Raw genomic sequence first — 17,006 nt, 5'->3', positions numbered from 1 at the left:
GCAATCATGTCCCTGGGCAACTGGATCAGCAACCTACACTTCACTTGAAGCACTGACATTTAATATGCTTTGCACAGACAAATCTTCCATCATTAAAAAACAGGGAATATTATTTTTTATATGCTAGAGAGAGAGAGAGATCATAGCCTATTAAGAGCTTTCTAATAAGATTTTTTTTTTATAAACAGAAAAGTTGTTTCCAAATATTACAGAATGACGGTAATAAGAGCTAATATTTGCTGAATGCATACTGTGGACCAGGCACTGTGCCTTTAAGTGCTTTACAATTTTATGGCACTTAATCCTTACAATGACCTTTTGAGGTAGATACTATCACTATCCTTTTTTGACACAGTGAGAAGTTATAATTCTTATACCATAAAGAAAATTTTAATTTTAATTTCTTATAACTCCTTTTACTTAATTCTCTTCCTAAAAAAAAAAAACATTAATAGTAGAAACAAACATATAATCAAAACAAATTCTATCACAAAACCAGACCTTTGACACGTTTTTTTCCTGCCCACTTAAATAGGCAGGTAATCTCCATCATCCCAGTAATACTTTTTCTTTTATTCACATCTGCTTAGGCTAACTGTATTATTAGAATTCTCTCCCTTCCAGCAAGTCAAAAAAGCTCATGGCTTTCTTTTTCCAGTGGTAAATTTGAAAATTCAGACTAGCCCAACACACCTCTTTGGTACTATTAACTGCCCTTTTCCAGAGAAGGCGATTATACGGGTTGGTACATAAATGGGTTTAGATTTGCTTTTTTCCTCTTTCCCCATTTCTTCTCCACATACATGATAAGCTTTCTGTTGATTCTCCTGATTTATTTCTGTATTTGACAGAGAACTGTGCTCCTCGCTCAGTGCTATGCCCAGCTGGTAAGTAATGCAGTGGTGGGTGGTGGGGTATAGACAAAAACACCCAATCAGGCAGATTTGGTGCTTTACAGATTCTTCAACCTTACCAGTGCCCTGTCTGGCATTCTACATTCCTAAGGATGGCTCCTTTCCCTGATCATTTTTCTCTTCAGCTACATCAAAATATCTCTCCACCGTGGCCCCCAAGATATATCACTGTTACTTAAAAAGTAGAGTAGTGTGTATGGTATGCTATCATTTTTGCAAAAACTCACATATACACAGACTATGTTTAGAGATACAATCCAGAAACTGGCAACAGTCATTGCCTCTTTGAGGGAAACCAAAAGATTGAGGATCGGAGTAGGTGACTCACTTTTCACCTTATACCCATTCATACTATTGCAGAATGTTTTAGTACGTGCATGTACACCCTTTTCCAAACCAAAGTTCTCCACTGCACACGAACCTCTACTTCACCACTTCCTCCATCACCTGCTCATTCTCAACAGGTGACTGTCTCCTATTTCAGAGTCAAAGCTATCCACTCCAGAGCTCCTAGAACATCCTACAGCCGCAATCAAAAACTTGCTGGCAGCCTTCCTCTGTCACCCTCCCACTGCCTCTTGGTAGAAGAGGTGTCTCTCTCTCCCTGCCGAGGCCAAGCCTTCCTTCTGGATCTTGGACCTCCTCATGCCATCCTGTTTTCCAGGGACTGCCCTCATCAATGATCTGTTCTTCCGTGTCTCAATGTTTCAAACTCACTCCTTCCTAGTTCTTTTCCAGTTGCATTTAAGGATGCTTAAAACTTTTCCATTGAGGGGCACCTAGGTGGCTCAGTCGGCTGAATGTCCAACTTTGGCTCAGGTCGTGATCTCATGGTTTGTGAGTTTGAGCCTCCTGCTGGGCTCACTGCTGTCAGTGCAAAGCCCCCTTCAGATCCTCTGTCCCCCTCTCTCTCTGCCCCTCCCCCACTTGTACACTCTCTCTCAAAAATAAACATTAAAGGGGCACCTGGGTGGCTCAGTCAGTTAAGCGTGCGACTTTGGCTCAGGTCATGATCTCACGGTTCGTGGGTTCAAGCCCCACATCGGGCTCCGTACTGATCACTTGGAGCCTGGAGCCTACTTCGGATTCTGTCTCCCTCTCTCTCTGCCCTTCCCCCACTTGTACTCTGTGTGTGTCTCTCTTTCAAAAATAAATAAACATTAAAAAATAAACATTAAAAAAATCTGCCATTGACAAAGAAAACATACAAAACTAATGTATCCATCTAAGCCTGTACTCTTGCACTGATCAGCCCTCTTTCCCATTTCCTTCACAATGTTTTTGGAAGTTTATTTATGATAGCTTTCTCAAATTCCTTTGCAACCTACAAAGAAACTGTCTTTTGTTCCCCAATGTCCTGACACTCCTCAAAATGGCTGTTTCCAAGATACATCTATTTTTTTTAATCTCATTTCTGGATCTGATGGATACTTTTAAAACCTTGACCTTCTCTGGGTGCCTAGGTAGCTCAGTCAGTTAAGCAACCGACTTCAGCTCAGGTCGTGATCTCACAGTCCATGAGTTCAAGCCCCACATTGGGCTCCGTGCTGACAGCTCAGAGCCTGGAGCCTGCTTCACATTTTTTGTCTCCCTTTCTCTCTCTCTGCCCCTCCTCTGCTCATGCTCTGTCTCTCAAAAATAATAAACGTTAAAAAATTAAGCAAAAAAAAACACGTGACCTTCTCAAGGGTATCAGGAACACACTGGTGTGAAAATAATCTAATGCGGCCTTCCCAGAGATGTTATTAAGGGGGCAGAAATCATCAAACATGTTCTTAATGTAGAAGAAGATACTAGAGTTATAAATATGTTGTAATGAACAAATAGATTTTTAAAAAAATCAGAAAGTACAAATTTAAAATTGCTTGGAGAATGTTATAAAAAAGAACTGTATAGGGGCGCCTGGGTGGCTCAGTTGGTTGGGCGTCCAACTTCAGCTCAGGTCATGATCTCACGGCTCGTGAATTCAAGCCCCGCGTCAGGCTCTGTACTGACAGCTCAGAGCCTACAGCCTGCTTCAGATTCTGTGTCTCCCTCTCTCTTTACCTCTCCCCCACTCACGCTCTGTCTCTCTCTTGCCTTCAAAAATAAACATACATTGAAAATATTTTTTAAAAAAATAACTGTACCAAGTTCTGAAATCCTAAAACCCATTAAATCCCTGCAAAGTAACTGAAAAAGATAAAATGATACTACCAGACTGAAATTAGACAAGTGAGGCATTTAATTTAAAGAGACTGAAAAAGTATTTGCATTACATATAACATATGTGCCGCATAAATAATTCCTTGAGATGAAAACCCCCACCAAGATGTGAACAGATAAAGCCACAGAGGGCCAGTACAAATAAGTCAAAGAAATACAAATATTTATCACTAGTATTAGAAGAAATGTAAAATTTAAAAGAGCAGAAGTCAACTTTGCTTACTTTTTAAAAAGTTTTTATTTTTGAGAGAGAGAGAGAGAACATGCATGTGAGCAGGGGAGGCGCGGGGGAGGATTGTGGGGGGAGACAGAAGGTCTGAAGCAGGCTCTGTGTGGACAGCAGAGAGCCTGATGTGGGGCTCAAACCCACAAACCATGAGATCATGACCGGAGCTGAAAGGAGACGCCTAACTGAGCCACCCGGGCACCCCAATTTTACTTTTTAAATAAAAACCTATAAGTGAACTAAAACCCTTATGACAACATAAACTGGTATAATGCTTTTCAAAAGCATTATATGCATTATATGCAGCACCTGGCCGGCTCAGAGGATGGTGTGACTCTTGATCTCAGGGTCATGGGTGTGAGCCCCACGCTGGGTGTAAAGATTACTTAAATAAATAATAAACTTTTTTTTTTTTTTTAAAAAGGAAATCTGGCATTATATATGTCTTTCATCTAAAGTCTACTAGAGTGCTTGATATATAGTGGTTCTTCTAAAAGAATCCATTCGAAAGCAGAAAAGCCATTAGTTTCAAAATGCTTGCCACAGTGCTGAGACTTTTATAATGCTCTAGGCAGCATAAATGAGTATCAGTTTCTAGGATCGTCATTTAGGAACAGGTTCAAAATCTCATTTGGGACACAAATTCAAGAAGGGATGGGACATGTAAAATGTAGATGCCAAGGTGAACATCATGAAATGGGCACCAGTGATCTGAGAATGGAAATGGAGTGAACAACTAGCCACCTGTGCCTTGGAGAAAAGTCACTGTAATACCTACAGAAGAGCCTTGAACAACACACGTTTGAACCGTATAAGGTCTACTTATACGTGGATTTCTCTTGATAAAAACAGACTCTGAATGTATTTCTTCTTCCTTATGATTTTAATAACATTTTCTTTTCCCTGGCTCACTTTCACATGAGTAAACATGGTATATGATACATAAACTATGCAGTAAGGCTTCAGGTCAGCAACAGGCTCTGAGTAGTTAAGTTTTGGGGGAGTCAGAAGTTATATTCAGACTTTCAACTGCATGGGGGGTGGGCCTAACCCCATGTTGTTCAAGGGTCAAATATACTCTAATAAATGGCCATTCAGCAAAGTCTGAGATGTTTTTGCAAGTGAGAAGTATTCAGTTAGAATTATTCAATTTGTCAAGGAATAGAGTACAATAACTACTACAAATCTGTTAAAACGCAAAACCTGTTAGTATTGAGCTCTTTGATTTTAAAGCACTAAAAAGAGAACATTTGCTGGATTCTAAGTACTATCCCCTAAGTATCATCAGACTTCAATCATACCCTAATTAAGATGGAAATAATCAGAATAAGCTGAATAAGAAAAAACAAAAAACAAAAAACCAGGAACACTGATTTACTCTTTCACAGAAAAAAATAAATAAATAAAGTCATAGTAATTAAAACATACATGCTTTTATACGATGTGCCAGAAATACTCTTTGTAACAAAATGAAGATGTCCTAATCCATGCAGATGAAATAATTCTTACCCATGGAAGGAATACTCCCATAATTCTCCTTCCTGTCATCCCTATAGAGTGACTTCTGAGACTGGTCCAAATGTCCCCATTCCTCCAGGATGAAGGATACAGCCACATCAGCCACATCTTCAATTTTCACCAACTTCTGAAACATGAGATCTCCACTAAATTCCCATTCCCTATGCAAATTTGGCGTGAGGGGAAAAAGTGGGAGCATGAAGGGAAAAAACAGAGGAGGGACTGTGCTTCAAAGAGGAGAGGGGCACACGGGGTGGAACAGGAAGAGACATTCAAGTAGGAACCCAAGATGGGCCCAGTCTGTAGTGAGAGACAGAACTCCTGATAAAGAGTCAGGATTAGGGCAGCTCCTCGTCCAAGAACAGACACGGGTCCTCACTGCGGGCACTGGGACGCCGGCTCACCTGGGACCCAGCTGAGAGAAGTGAGGCTGTCAGCTCCTGGCTGTCCTTCAGGGGAAGGGGAGGAACTTGGAGAGCAGGTAGGGCTGAGGGGGGAGAAAAAGAGGTGTCAGAATATCTTTACCCAGTTCCAATTGCCAGCATGTTCCACTTTTGCTCAAGAATCCACAATGGGGCCCTGCTGCAGCAAGGCCAAATGTTTCTACTTGGCTCTCAAGACCCTCTACATTGTGGCTCCTCCCACACCTAACGACACTGACCCTTCCCCCAAAAAAACTAGACTCCCTGCTCTGGTCAGGCTAATCCCTGCTGGTGACCTCAGACTGTGCCGTTCACCTATAAGGGATTCAATCTGCTCTGCCAAGATCAAATCTGGTCATCTCAAAGAATAACCTGTCCCACATCTTTGTGAAGCTGAAACACTAGTGAGAGCCCAGGGCTTCTCAAATTTTAATGTGCAAACAAAATCACCTGGAGGTCTTGGTACAGGGAAGACATGGCTCCAAAGTTCTGGAATGGCCCCCATATTCTACACTTTTAACAAAGCTAGGTGATGCTGGCGCTGCTTCCTGGGCCACGCTTTCATCAGCAAGGCCTTAGCCCACATTCTCTTCCTTCAAGAAGTTACCATGGTTGATTGATAGCCATTTAGTGTGCACTAAGTCATGTGTTATAAGAATAGGCAGAAAACAATTCTTGCCTTCCAAAAACTTCACTGTCTAGCGGGGAATGCAGACACATAAACCTTACTTACTTCCTGCTCAGGGTAAAAGTGTTATACTTGAAATTCACCCAAGTTCCTATAGAAGCACAGAGGCAGGGCACCTACGGAGTGGAGAGTGGGAGGCGGGAGCATCAGGAAAGCCTTTCCACAGAAGTGACTCTAGGAAGTAGCGGGGGCGGGGGGTGGGGGATGGTTAGGGTGTTGAGGGTGCTTTCCAGGCAGAATGAACTGCATGTGCAATGCCTGGAGGATTTGATCTCTAGATGGTGGTGACCCTCCGACCCCCTGCTGTCACCTCTGCTTGTTCTTTGTCCAAGATTCATGGTGCATACGATCTCATTGTCTATGTATGCCCTGATTTGGACAGACTCACCTAGTATAAACCTTCAGCCTGACAGTCTGGACATTGCTATGGTTTCCCTGATCCCAAAGATGTATGTGCTTATGTAGCTTGCTTCCGTCCAAGAACTAGGAAGTAATAGGCAATGACACAAAAAGGACATAATGGTTAAGAGATGAGAGCCAGAAACCAAGATGGCATCTGAAACCAGAAGTGTGGCTAAAGAGTCAAAGTAAGACTTGAAGAAAGGGATGAATGTAGTCTATACTCAAACAGCAATTTTGATTTTAAGTATTACAATTGGAATACTTATAATAATTACATTCCAAACAACTACACCGATTTTATGAAGTTTCTATGAAAGCTTCTGTTTCTTTAGCTTTTAAGCAAATGACTTTGCCCCTCTCAAGCTCAACTTAGTCCCAGGGCCTGGAAACCAGCCCTTGGTGCTCTCAAAGGCATAAGGAATCCAGTGTGTAAAAATCAAAAACCAAAACAAACACAAAACAAACATAGCAATTTTGTCAGAAGGCAGACACTGGCCAAAAAAAAAAAAAAAGACACTGGGTCTGGCTAACAGGGCAGAGGAGAGAAGCAGCTCCTAGAACAGAAGGTGTGATGAGACGCTGCCAGTAGAAGGAAGAGAACAGTATTTTCGGAGGACAGGAGTCTGCACCTGGGAGGGACTCGTGGAAAGGCAAGGGCAGCCCAGCTCAGAAAGGTACAAGTATAAATTTGGAGCTGACTGCTGGGGTTAGAACCCCAGCTCTGCCACGTAACAGCTTTGTGACCTTGAAAGAATTACCTCACCTTTCTAGGCTTCAGCTGCTTCATTTCTAACATGAGTATAACAGTCGTAGCTATTCCACTGGGTTAGTGCGAGCATTAACCCTTGGTATGCCAACTAGGTGTATTAGACACAATTTGGGATTGGGGGTTTCTTTTTTGAACAGTTTTAACTATTTTTAAAGACCAGAATTACATGACTTATTTCTTTAGAGGTCTACTAAAGAACAAAATGAAAATTTATCTTAGTATTATTAAAAAAAGAGAATAAACCTGGGGCGCCTGGGTGGCTCAGTTGGTTAAGCATCCGACTTCAACTCAAGTCATGATCTTGCAGTTCATGGGTTCAAGCCCCACGTAGGACTCTGTGCTGACAGCTCAGAGCCTGGAGCCTGCTTTAGATTCTGCCTCTCCCTCTCTCTCTGCCCTTCCTCTGTTCATGTTCTGTGTCTTTCTCTCCCAAAAATAAATAAACATTAAAAAAAAATAGAATAAACCTCATTCTGTCTTGTAATTTCTATATGGATCCATTGGACTCTTCTACACATTTAGGGTAGATTTTGAGATCTGAGTGATCTTATTTTCCTTGTATCATAAAACATTTTTCTAATTCATCATCCTATGAATTACCACGTTTACTAAATATTACTCATGAATTATTCCCAATGATAGCATAACAAACTAAAATAATGAGAAAATAGAGGAGAATAAAAGAAATACTTAGGATGATGTAATAGTGAAATAAATCATCATTCTTCACTATTCTCCAAGTATTAAATTCACTGTCCAGGTTTTTGCATCATCATCAAGAAGGTATAAGACTTTGACGCCTGTTTTTAGCTCTCACTGAGGATAACTGAAAATTCAGAATTTTTCATTTTCCACCCATATCAGCAAAGAGAAGAAATAACATTGCACTTTTAATAGATGAAGTAAGGAGACAATATGAAGAACAGAGAAGTACATGCTACACAATAATGACGAAACTGAACCCAGAGGGGAAATCTTCGAAGGAGTCTACAAATACTATCAGAGGTAACTTTTCTCAAACATAAGAATCAACGGTAAACACTAGATTTTAAAAAGGAAATATGACATTCTCATCCAGCGAATTATTCAACAGGAAGGACTTCATCAGGCCAAGATTTTGCAACAAGACCCTGGACCATCCCACTTTGCTAAAGCGACAGTATTCATTTCGCTAAAGGGATAGTATTGTGTGACAGTGGTCTTTCATTTTTTTATGTTTCTATTACCAAAATGTACTTGATATAAAAAGGTTCAGTTCTCATTAAAAGTTCCTTAAACATATTTTTATTAGCCTTTGATTCTTCTGTAAATGATCTGTAAAATGACATATATACGTATGTATGTAAGCGTGTGTATATAGGCGTGTGTGTGTATGTATATATAATAAAAAGGATCCATTGGCCCCAGATGGCAAATGGTGAAGACTACTTTTTCTGGTAAACAGAGGGTTTAATGAGTTCCCAAAGGTAAAGCAGTTGGAACTCTTGCGGACACGTAGTAAACACTAACGTAAGTGATTCCTGCTGCTGCTGCTTCTATCATCACTCCCACAGTGAAAGAAAAGCTGGAAAAGGTCAGGGCCCCGGAGCATGTAAAGTGAAAGGCCTGACCACTAGAGGGAGCCGAGAAGAAAGCCAGGGGCCAAACCTGGAAATACAGGTTCATGACACTTTTCTCCACAATTCTGAAATCCCAAAGCTCCAAATACCAAAAGCCTTCCTTTCAGTAAGGTAGACACTGAACTAATTTGACAGAAAAACCTGACCAGAACTGATGTGAAGCTATTTAAAGTCTGGATTTAATCCCCTTACTGTAAATACATATACGTTTCACTGGCGAAATACTAATGTGCGTGACTGTGGAGTCCCACCTCAAATCCCGCTGGTACTGTAATGTACGGTATATAAGTCATATTCCCTTACTAAATCGGAAAATTTCTGAATCCTAAAATATATCTCATAGCAAGGGTTTGGTTAGGGTTATAGACCTGTGGACACATACCATAAATAAGATACTTGGCAGTTCACTTTTCTTTCTTCACATGTTTAATACAAGTTGATAAAATTGAGAGAGGGGGGAGGGAAGGAGAGAAAGAGAAGGAGAGAACAAACGCTCTACAGGTCACGGTAAGCAACTGCTTGAAGTAAGACTTCAAGGTGGGTGAATGAGCAGCCAGAAATGAATGGATGCAATTAGAAACTGGAGAGCCGTTCTTACATAAGCAGTGAGATAACAAAACATGTGCAGAGTTGGAAAACTGCTGTAAGACAAGTATGACACTTTTGTAAAAGACTTCTGTAGATCTTCTGACAGTGCCTGTACTTAGAACTGTCGTCATCTGCATTACGGCTTTCAAACAGAACCGCATCCTAGCCGTCCTGCAAGCTCACTCTCTCTGCATGCCAGGGACTCAATTCTGGGTCCCCAGCCCTTCCCAACCTCACAGTGCTGCCAGATGCAGAAAGGCCACCCGCCCAAAGTCTCGCTCATACAGATACCGCTTACCCATAAGACCAGGATGCCCGCTCTCTAGCCCCATCTGTTCCACTGAATCGTAGGTCCTCACCATTTTCCTCCAGAAGATGAGGCTTCTGTGGCTCCTGTTCAGATGGGGGGTCCACAGACAGGAGCTGGTGGCTGGGGGACTCCTGAACAACTCCAGGTGGTACCATCTTCTGAGGAAGCACTTCAGGACACACCACGATCTGACAAGCACAATCACACCAATCAGCACACTGTAGAGAAGGCTAAGAAAGAATCCAGTAAATTCACACTATTCTTCCATTCACTCCTTTGCCAAATATACAATGTGCATTTACAACGAGCCAGACACTGATGGCTTAAGCCATAACAGTGGCTTAACAAACACAGTTTCTTTCCAGTCAAAGACGACTTCCATTAAACATATCAACGCACAAATAAATGCATGATTGCAGACTGTTACATGTTAGAAAGGAGAAGAAAGTAGTGCCCTAATACATAACAGATGAGAACCTACTTTACAGAAGGTGGACAAGGAAGGCTTGTCCGACAAAGTGTCACTGAAGTAAACAGCTCCAGGGCAAAAGAAGCCTGCCAGAGGGAAAGTAAGAAGTGCTCTGGGCAAAGAGAACAACATAAGCAAAGACTCTCAAGTAGAAGATAGGTGTGTGATGTGGTCAAGGAACCGTAAGAAGGCCAGGGTAGGTCAAGTTTACTGAAGAGGGGAGAGAAGTGAGAAGTCAAGTTGTCAAGGTCAATATAGAGCTCAAGAAGCCACACTCAGTTCCTTAGCAGACCAGGTTCAAGACAGACCAACACTAAGACAAGAGCTGGTTCCTGTCCAGCATGCTAAGTAAGTATTCCCTGTTTCTGTTCTGGGCTCTTGCTCGACCCTAGGGGACACGCAGTTACTCTGCCACAACCCGTCTCCACAATCCGTCTTTTCTGGAAGTTACTAACTCAGCAGCATCCTAGCAGGTAATAAGATCCTGCATTGAGACAGAATTGCCACCCTCCTCTCCCCCTCCCTTAGGTTTCAAAGCACTTTAAATTTTAACCCTCTTGGCACTGGCGAAATGTGGTACAGGAGTTACATTAAGAGGCGGCTGCAAAACAGTTGTGGCAAAGATCACTCTGCGTGGAAGTGTGTGTGTCCTTGTGGAGCCGCTCAGAATAAGAGTTAAGATGATGCCAAGCATGTCGCAGGGCACATCAGCACCAAAGAAGCAAAGCAGCCCTTCAGGTCCCCTGAGACTGGGACACAGAAACCAAGGAGAAGGGTAAAGTGTAAAGCTTGGGAAAAGGGCCTGCTAGAGACAGTAACTTCCTGGAGATAAAGTTGAGGAACAATGTTGGGGACACAGACAGCAGACAAAGAGAAAGGCAAACAAAGCAAGCCATGGAAGTCCTTAAGAAAATCCCCTCTATGGGCCTCAAATCCCTGATACCAATAAGAATTTTTTTTTTTCTCTGTGTCCTTCCAAAGATGGGCTGTATATCACAATTAGAGGTAAATGCATATATCTGCTGCAAATCTTCTACTTAAAAAATACTTCTTGTTTTTAAGTGTACTTTTGAATATTTATTACTATAAAAAAGCAGGGCAAAGTTTCTTTATTAATATCCCAAATTAGGCTTAAAAAAGAAGCAACTAGATGTCACCATGAACTTTTACTTTCTGTCCTGACAGAACAGAAAGATTCAGACATTCCCATCTGGACGACATTCGGTATAGCCAAGGGTCTGGCTGAGAGTCAGGAGCAATTCCCTCTGCTGCCCACTTCCCTCATGGAGTGAGCTGAACCACTTGAAGAGCTTGAGAATGTCCTGGAATGTTAACGTACCCCTTACCCAGAGATAAAGAGTAATGAGATTGAGACCTTACACCGAAGCACAGTGGCTCTAAAGAATGATGGAAATTTAATTAGCTTCAAACTCTTGTGACCTAAGATCTCATGATTTTGTTTCTTTGTTCTAACAACAATAACAACAACAACAACAACAACAAAATTAAAGCTTAAGAGAGTGTGACCCTAGCAACAAGAAGGTAGAGGGTCAAGTTAAATGAGTAAGAAAAGACAAGAAGAGGTAACAACATAAAGGTATTGATTCTCCCTAGGGGCACCTGGGTGGCTCCTTCAGTTAAGTGTCCGACTTCCACTCAGGTCATGGTCTCACCATTCGTGGGTTTGGGTCTCACGGTTCGTGGGTTCGAGCCCCACGTCGGGCTCTGTGCTAACAGTGCAGAGCCTGGAGCTTGCTTCAGATTCTGTGTCTCCCTCTCTCTCTCTGTGTGCCCCTTCCCACTTATGCTCCCTCTCTCTCACTTTCAAAATAAATAAATATTAAAAAAATATTTTAGGGGTGCCTGGGTGGCTCAGTCGGTTAAACGTCCAACTTCAGCTCAGGTCATGATCTCATGGTTCGTGGGTTTGAGCCCCGCATTGGGCTCTATGCTGACAGCTAGGAGCCTGGAGCCTGCTTCGGATTCTGTGTCTCCCTCTCTCTCTACCCCTCCCCTGCTCACACTCTGTTTCTGTCTCTCAAAAATAAATAAATGTAAAACAAAAATGTAAGAAAAAAATTTAAATAAAGATATTGATTTTCCCTAAATTAACATAGGATTTACTGCAACCCCAACAACAACAACAAAAAACCCAACAGGATTTTTGGAGTGGTGAAAACTACATTAGTAATTCTAAAGTTTATAAGGAAAAAAGAAAATATTGAAAATATTTGGAAGGAGGAAGAGTAGCCCTACCACATATCAAAACCCTTTACAGAGCTCAAGTAATTAAAATACTGATAGGTGAACAGATAATAAGATCAACAAAACAATTAAAAGAACATAAGTAAATTCAGGGGCGCCTGGGTGGCTCAGTCGGTTAAGCGTCCAACTCTTGATTTTGGCTCAGGTTGTGATCTCATGGTTCATGGGTTCAAGCCCTGCATAGGGCTTTGCATTGACAGCATGGAGCCTGCTTGGGATTCTCTGCATTCTTCTCTCTCTGCCTCTCCCCTGTTCACACGTGCCCACACATGCTCGTGCTCTCTCTCTCTCAAAAATAAATGAACATTTAAAAAAAAAAAAAAAGGGCCATGAGTAGACCCAAATGCATGCAGAAATCTGGTATGTAATAAAGACAGCATTTTAATTAGAGTGAGGAAAAAAGGGATTTCTCTACAAGTTGCTGGGGCAACTGGACAGACATCTGGGAGAAAAAAGTTGTAACCATACCAAACACCATGCACCAAAAAAAATTTTTTTTAACTTGAGAAGAGACTATTAGAAAATTTTCTTATGATGTTTTAGTGGAGAAGGCCTTTCTAAGTATGGCACAAAACCCAGAAACCATAAATTAAAAGATATAAACAGACCACATAAAAATAAAAAAACCCTGCAAAAGTCTCCATAAGCAAAGATAAACAAGGTGGAGAAATAAATTTGCACCTCAGATGACAGACACAGTGCTTACTTTTTCAAATAGGCAAATAATGTAAACAGATAAATCACAAAAAAGGGGACACACACAGGGCGCCTGGCTGGCGCAGTCAGGGAACATGTGACTCTTGAACTGGGCATTGTAAGTTCATATTCAAACCCCACATTTGTTGTAGAGCTTAATTTTCAAGAAGGAAAAACAAGGGTACACATGTAACCCTTTAAAATATATACTGTGGTTGGGGCTCCTGGGCGGCTCAGTTAGTTAAGTGACCGACGTTGGCTCAAGTCACGATCTCATGGCTCTTGAGTTCAAGCCCCACATCAGGCCCTGTGCTAACAGCTCAGAGCTTGGAACCTGCTACGGATTCTTTGCCCCCTTCTCTCTCTCTGCCCCTCCCCGGCTTGGGCTCTCTCTCTCTCTCAAAAATGAATAAACTTTAAAAAATTAAGAAACATATATATGTGTATATACATATACATATTCTGTGGTCAAACTCACTCATAATATGAGAAATGCATATTAAAATTTATTTTTTTTTTTATTTTTTTTTTTAAATTTTTTTTTTCAACGTTTATTTATTTTTGGGACAGAGAGAGACAGAGCATGAACGGGGGAGGGGCAGAGAGAGGGAGACACAGAATCGGAAACAGGCTCCAGGCTCTGAGCCATCAGCCCAGAGCCCGACGCGGGGCTCGAACTCACGGACCGCGAGAGATCGTGACCTGGCTGAAGTCGGACGCTTAACCGACTGCGCCACCCAGGCGCCCCTAAAATTTAACAGAAGTAGAATGTTGCATCTTTCAGACTGGTGATGACAAAAAGTTGGGCAACATCATGTGATCAGGCTGTGAGCAAAAAATTTCTCTCACACCCTGCAGCTGGGACTAAAAACTGGTATAACCTCTCTGAAGGGCAACTTCTCAACAGCTGTCAAAATTACAAATGCACATCGTCTCTGAGCCAACAGTCTGACTTCTAAGCATTTATTATTCTATGTTCATCTATGTTCATTATTCTATGTTCATCTAAGGATGAACATAAAGGACAGTCATTGTAGCAAAATTTACGTTCAGAAACAATCTAAAGGAATGACTTAAATGGCCTTCACCAGGAGTTTGATTATGGTACATCCATCCACACGATGGAATATAAGCAGTCTCCGGGAGTGAGGCAGGTCTGTTTGCACCAACATGGAACAAACCAAGATATAAACAAGTAGCAAGAGGCAGAAGTACACAGTGATTTAAACCACATCTGTGGCTTTTTAAAGCATATTATTCACACGTCCACTTATGCATACAGAAGAAAGTAGATCTCTGTAAGGATATATAGGTATCAGGTGACAGTGGTTGCCTCTGAAGAGAACTAGGCAGCCAGAGAAGGAGAGGCGGGAGGAAACTTACTTTTCATAACAAACTTATGCACCTTTTGAATTTTGTATCATGTCAATCAAAAGATAAATACAGTAATTTTAAAAATAAGTTAAATCGCAGACTGTCTTCTCCAGGTTAACACACTGGATACTGCTTCTCTTTGCTGGAGTGGCAGGAAATCTCCACAGTGTACCTAATCCCAGGAGAACAAAAGAATATGAATGAAGCACCAGAGCGCTAAGAATCTCACCCCTGCTCAGCAGCAACTTAACTCTCTTCCTCTCCTTCCTCATTGCTCTAATGTCTCCTCTTCCACTCACCTGTTGTCTGCGTTCCTCTAGCTCTCTCTGTATATTTTCTACCACAGCCACGGCCTCTTCTCCACTTTCCGGGTGATGTTCTCTCACCCAGGTCTGGAACTCTTCCGGTAGGATGGTCAGGAACTGCTCCAGCACCAGAAGCTCCAGGATCTGCTCCTTGGTGTGCAGCTCGGGCCTCAGCCACTCGCAGCACAGCACCCGGAGCTGGCTCAGGGCCTCCCGGGGGCCTGATGCCTCATGGTACTGGAAGTGCCTGAAGCGCTGGTAAAAAGTCTCAAACACTGGAGGGTTGTACTCTTGCATCCAGGTACAGTCTTCTTCTTCCACCTTCACTATTAGAAGGTCTTCTTGCTCCTGTGAAGTCTCAGCGGGAGGGTCTAAGTCTATAACTTCCCCAGACTCTGTCATTATCATTCCAACTCAGAGGGATGTCTCTCCAGGTTAGCTGTGTCACACAGATCAAATCTGGTTTCTGCTCTTTAAAATCTTCTGAAGGGCAGTTTCATTAGCGTGCAACCTACTGATACATTAGAAAGCATTATTAGCAAAGAAATGACAAAGAGGTCATCTCTACTAAAGATGACCACTCAACAGAGTAATTTACTTTAAAATATAGACAAGATATGGGGCGCCTGGGTGGCTCAGTCGGTTAAGCGTCCGACTTCGGCTCAGGTCATGATCTCACGGTCCATGAGTTCAAGCCCCGCATCGGGCTCTGTGCTGACAGCTCAGAGCCTGAAGCCTGTTTCAGATTCTGTGTCTCCCTCTCTCTCTGCCCCTCCCCTGTTCATGCTCTCTGTCTCAAAAATAAATAAACGTTAAAAAAATGTTAAATAAAATAAAATATAGACAAGATAGCTGTCATTCCACCCATAAAATAACTACTAATACAGAACATTTCCAAAGTTTAAAAAACTTAAATAAGAGGGGCCACCGGGGGGCTCAGCGGTTAGGTGTCAACTCTTGATTCCAGTTCAGGTCATGATCTCACAGTTGTGAGATGGAGCCTGACGACCGGCTCCGAGCTGAGTGGAGCCTGCTTGGGATTCTGTCACTCCCTCTCTCTCTGGCCCTCCTCTGCGCATGCACTCGCTCTCTCTCAAAATAAACAAGTAAACATTTTTTTAAAAACGTAAAGAGCAACAAAACTCTGACATCAGGTCTAACCAAATACAATTTTAATGGTGAAGAGCATTAAATTTCATATAAATAACAGGACAAGACTTACTACTAAGTAGTCCAGACGCAGTCTTTCCTTTTGACTACAAGCCAAACTTACAACACGGGTCAAAAATATTACAATGGTCAAAACTGGTCCTGTCCTTCATGCCACAAGAGCATGACGGACCAACAGGAGACTTCATTGGTTCCGAAGAGAAGCTGAGTTACAAGTACAGATTGGGACCTGTATTCCTCTGAATCGCCCCTGACCCCAAAGACACGGAAAACGGGCCGGTCAAGGTTAGACACAGGATACCCGTCTGGATACAAAACCCATTCTCTTCCCTCAAGGCACCAGTCCCAGGGAGCTCTCCTGGAAGACCAAGCTCTCGCAGCAGGTTGGGAAGATAGGTTTCTTCCTACAAACGGAGAGAAAACCGAAGCCTACACTTCGCAACACTTCCTCGCCGGAAGTAAGCAAGTCCAAGCGTTCCCTGTCCAACGGAGTCGAGCCATCAATCCCACCGCCGAGAGCACTTCCGAGTCCTCTCTAGGAATCCCGGAGGTCCTCGCCTCGCAGCAGGCGGGAGCTGCCCGCCCCAGGCCCCGCCCCGGAGCGGCTGTGGGCCAATCGGCGGGGAGTTGGGGCACCTCCCCGGACGGGGCCGTTCCCCGCCCACCCAACCGCAGGTTCAGCGTCGCTAGAGCCGGGGAGGAAACGGAGCCAGCTGCTCCCCACCTGTGCCTAAAGCCATTTAAACAGCCCGGGCTCCTCCCCTTTGCTTGGGAGTCTGGGCAAGGGACCGGGCCTTAGCTGTCCAGAGTGGTTGCTACGGCAACAGTTGCTAATGTCTGATTGGCCGTGGAACTTGCGCTCCCCCACCCCCAACGCCCTGCGCCCTACTTCGAGGTAGGTTCGTCCCTTCCTGAGAGCCCACAACCCTAATTTCTCTTTAATTTTAAGTCCTTCGTTTTCTTCACCTGATTCCTCGACTCTGCCCACACCCGGTCTCCAGACACACCCACCTCTTCACCACCGCGGAGAGCTCACAGGGCCTGTCTCCGACGTCAGACCCGGGAG

At 43.0% G+C, this 17,006-nt stretch overlaps 2 protein-coding genes across 10 annotated transcripts in view; one reads left to right on the top strand and one right to left on the bottom strand.

Moving 5' to 3' along the window:
• FAM200A (family with sequence similarity 200 member A) overlaps positions 1-1,393 on the top strand; it is a 23,409-nt gene extending 22,016 nt beyond the window's left edge. The window contains exon 4 of the mRNA XM_047837785.1: positions 1,379-1,393. The gene's annotated coding sequence lies outside the window, so the exon portion shown is untranslated. The remainder of the gene's footprint in view (positions 1-1,378) is intronic.
• The window catches only part of ZKSCAN5 (zinc finger with KRAB and SCAN domains 5), a 25,582-nt gene extending 8,576 nt beyond the window's left edge, over positions 1-17,006 (bottom strand). The window contains exons 1-5 of one of the 9 annotated variants that reach the window (XM_047837762.1): positions 16,952-17,006; positions 14,765-15,281; positions 9,711-9,849; positions 5,268-5,350; positions 4,855-4,990 (exon numbers count right to left, since the gene is read on the bottom strand). In XM_047837762.1, the coding sequence (XP_047693718.1) occupies positions 4,855-4,990; positions 5,268-5,350; positions 9,711-9,849; positions 14,765-15,178 (772 nt within the window). In that variant the 5' untranslated portion in view covers positions 15,179-15,281; positions 16,952-17,006. Of the gene's footprint in view, positions 1-4,854; positions 4,991-5,267; positions 5,351-9,710; positions 9,892-14,474; positions 14,611-14,764; positions 15,285-15,992; positions 16,493-16,906; positions 16,929-16,951 lie in introns of those variants that run through there. The other 8 variants (XM_047837763.1, XM_047837764.1, XM_047837760.1 and 5 more) reach the window with 8 other exon arrangements.

Source organism: Prionailurus viverrinus, chromosome E3, assembly GCF_022837055.1.
Source record: "Prionailurus viverrinus isolate Anna chromosome E3, UM_Priviv_1.0, whole genome shotgun sequence".
NCBI lineage: Eukaryota > Metazoa > Chordata > Mammalia > Carnivora > Felidae > Prionailurus > Prionailurus viverrinus.
The sequence above is the reverse complement of the archived record's forward strand: the minus strand, read 5'-3'. Positions and strand labels throughout refer to the sequence as shown.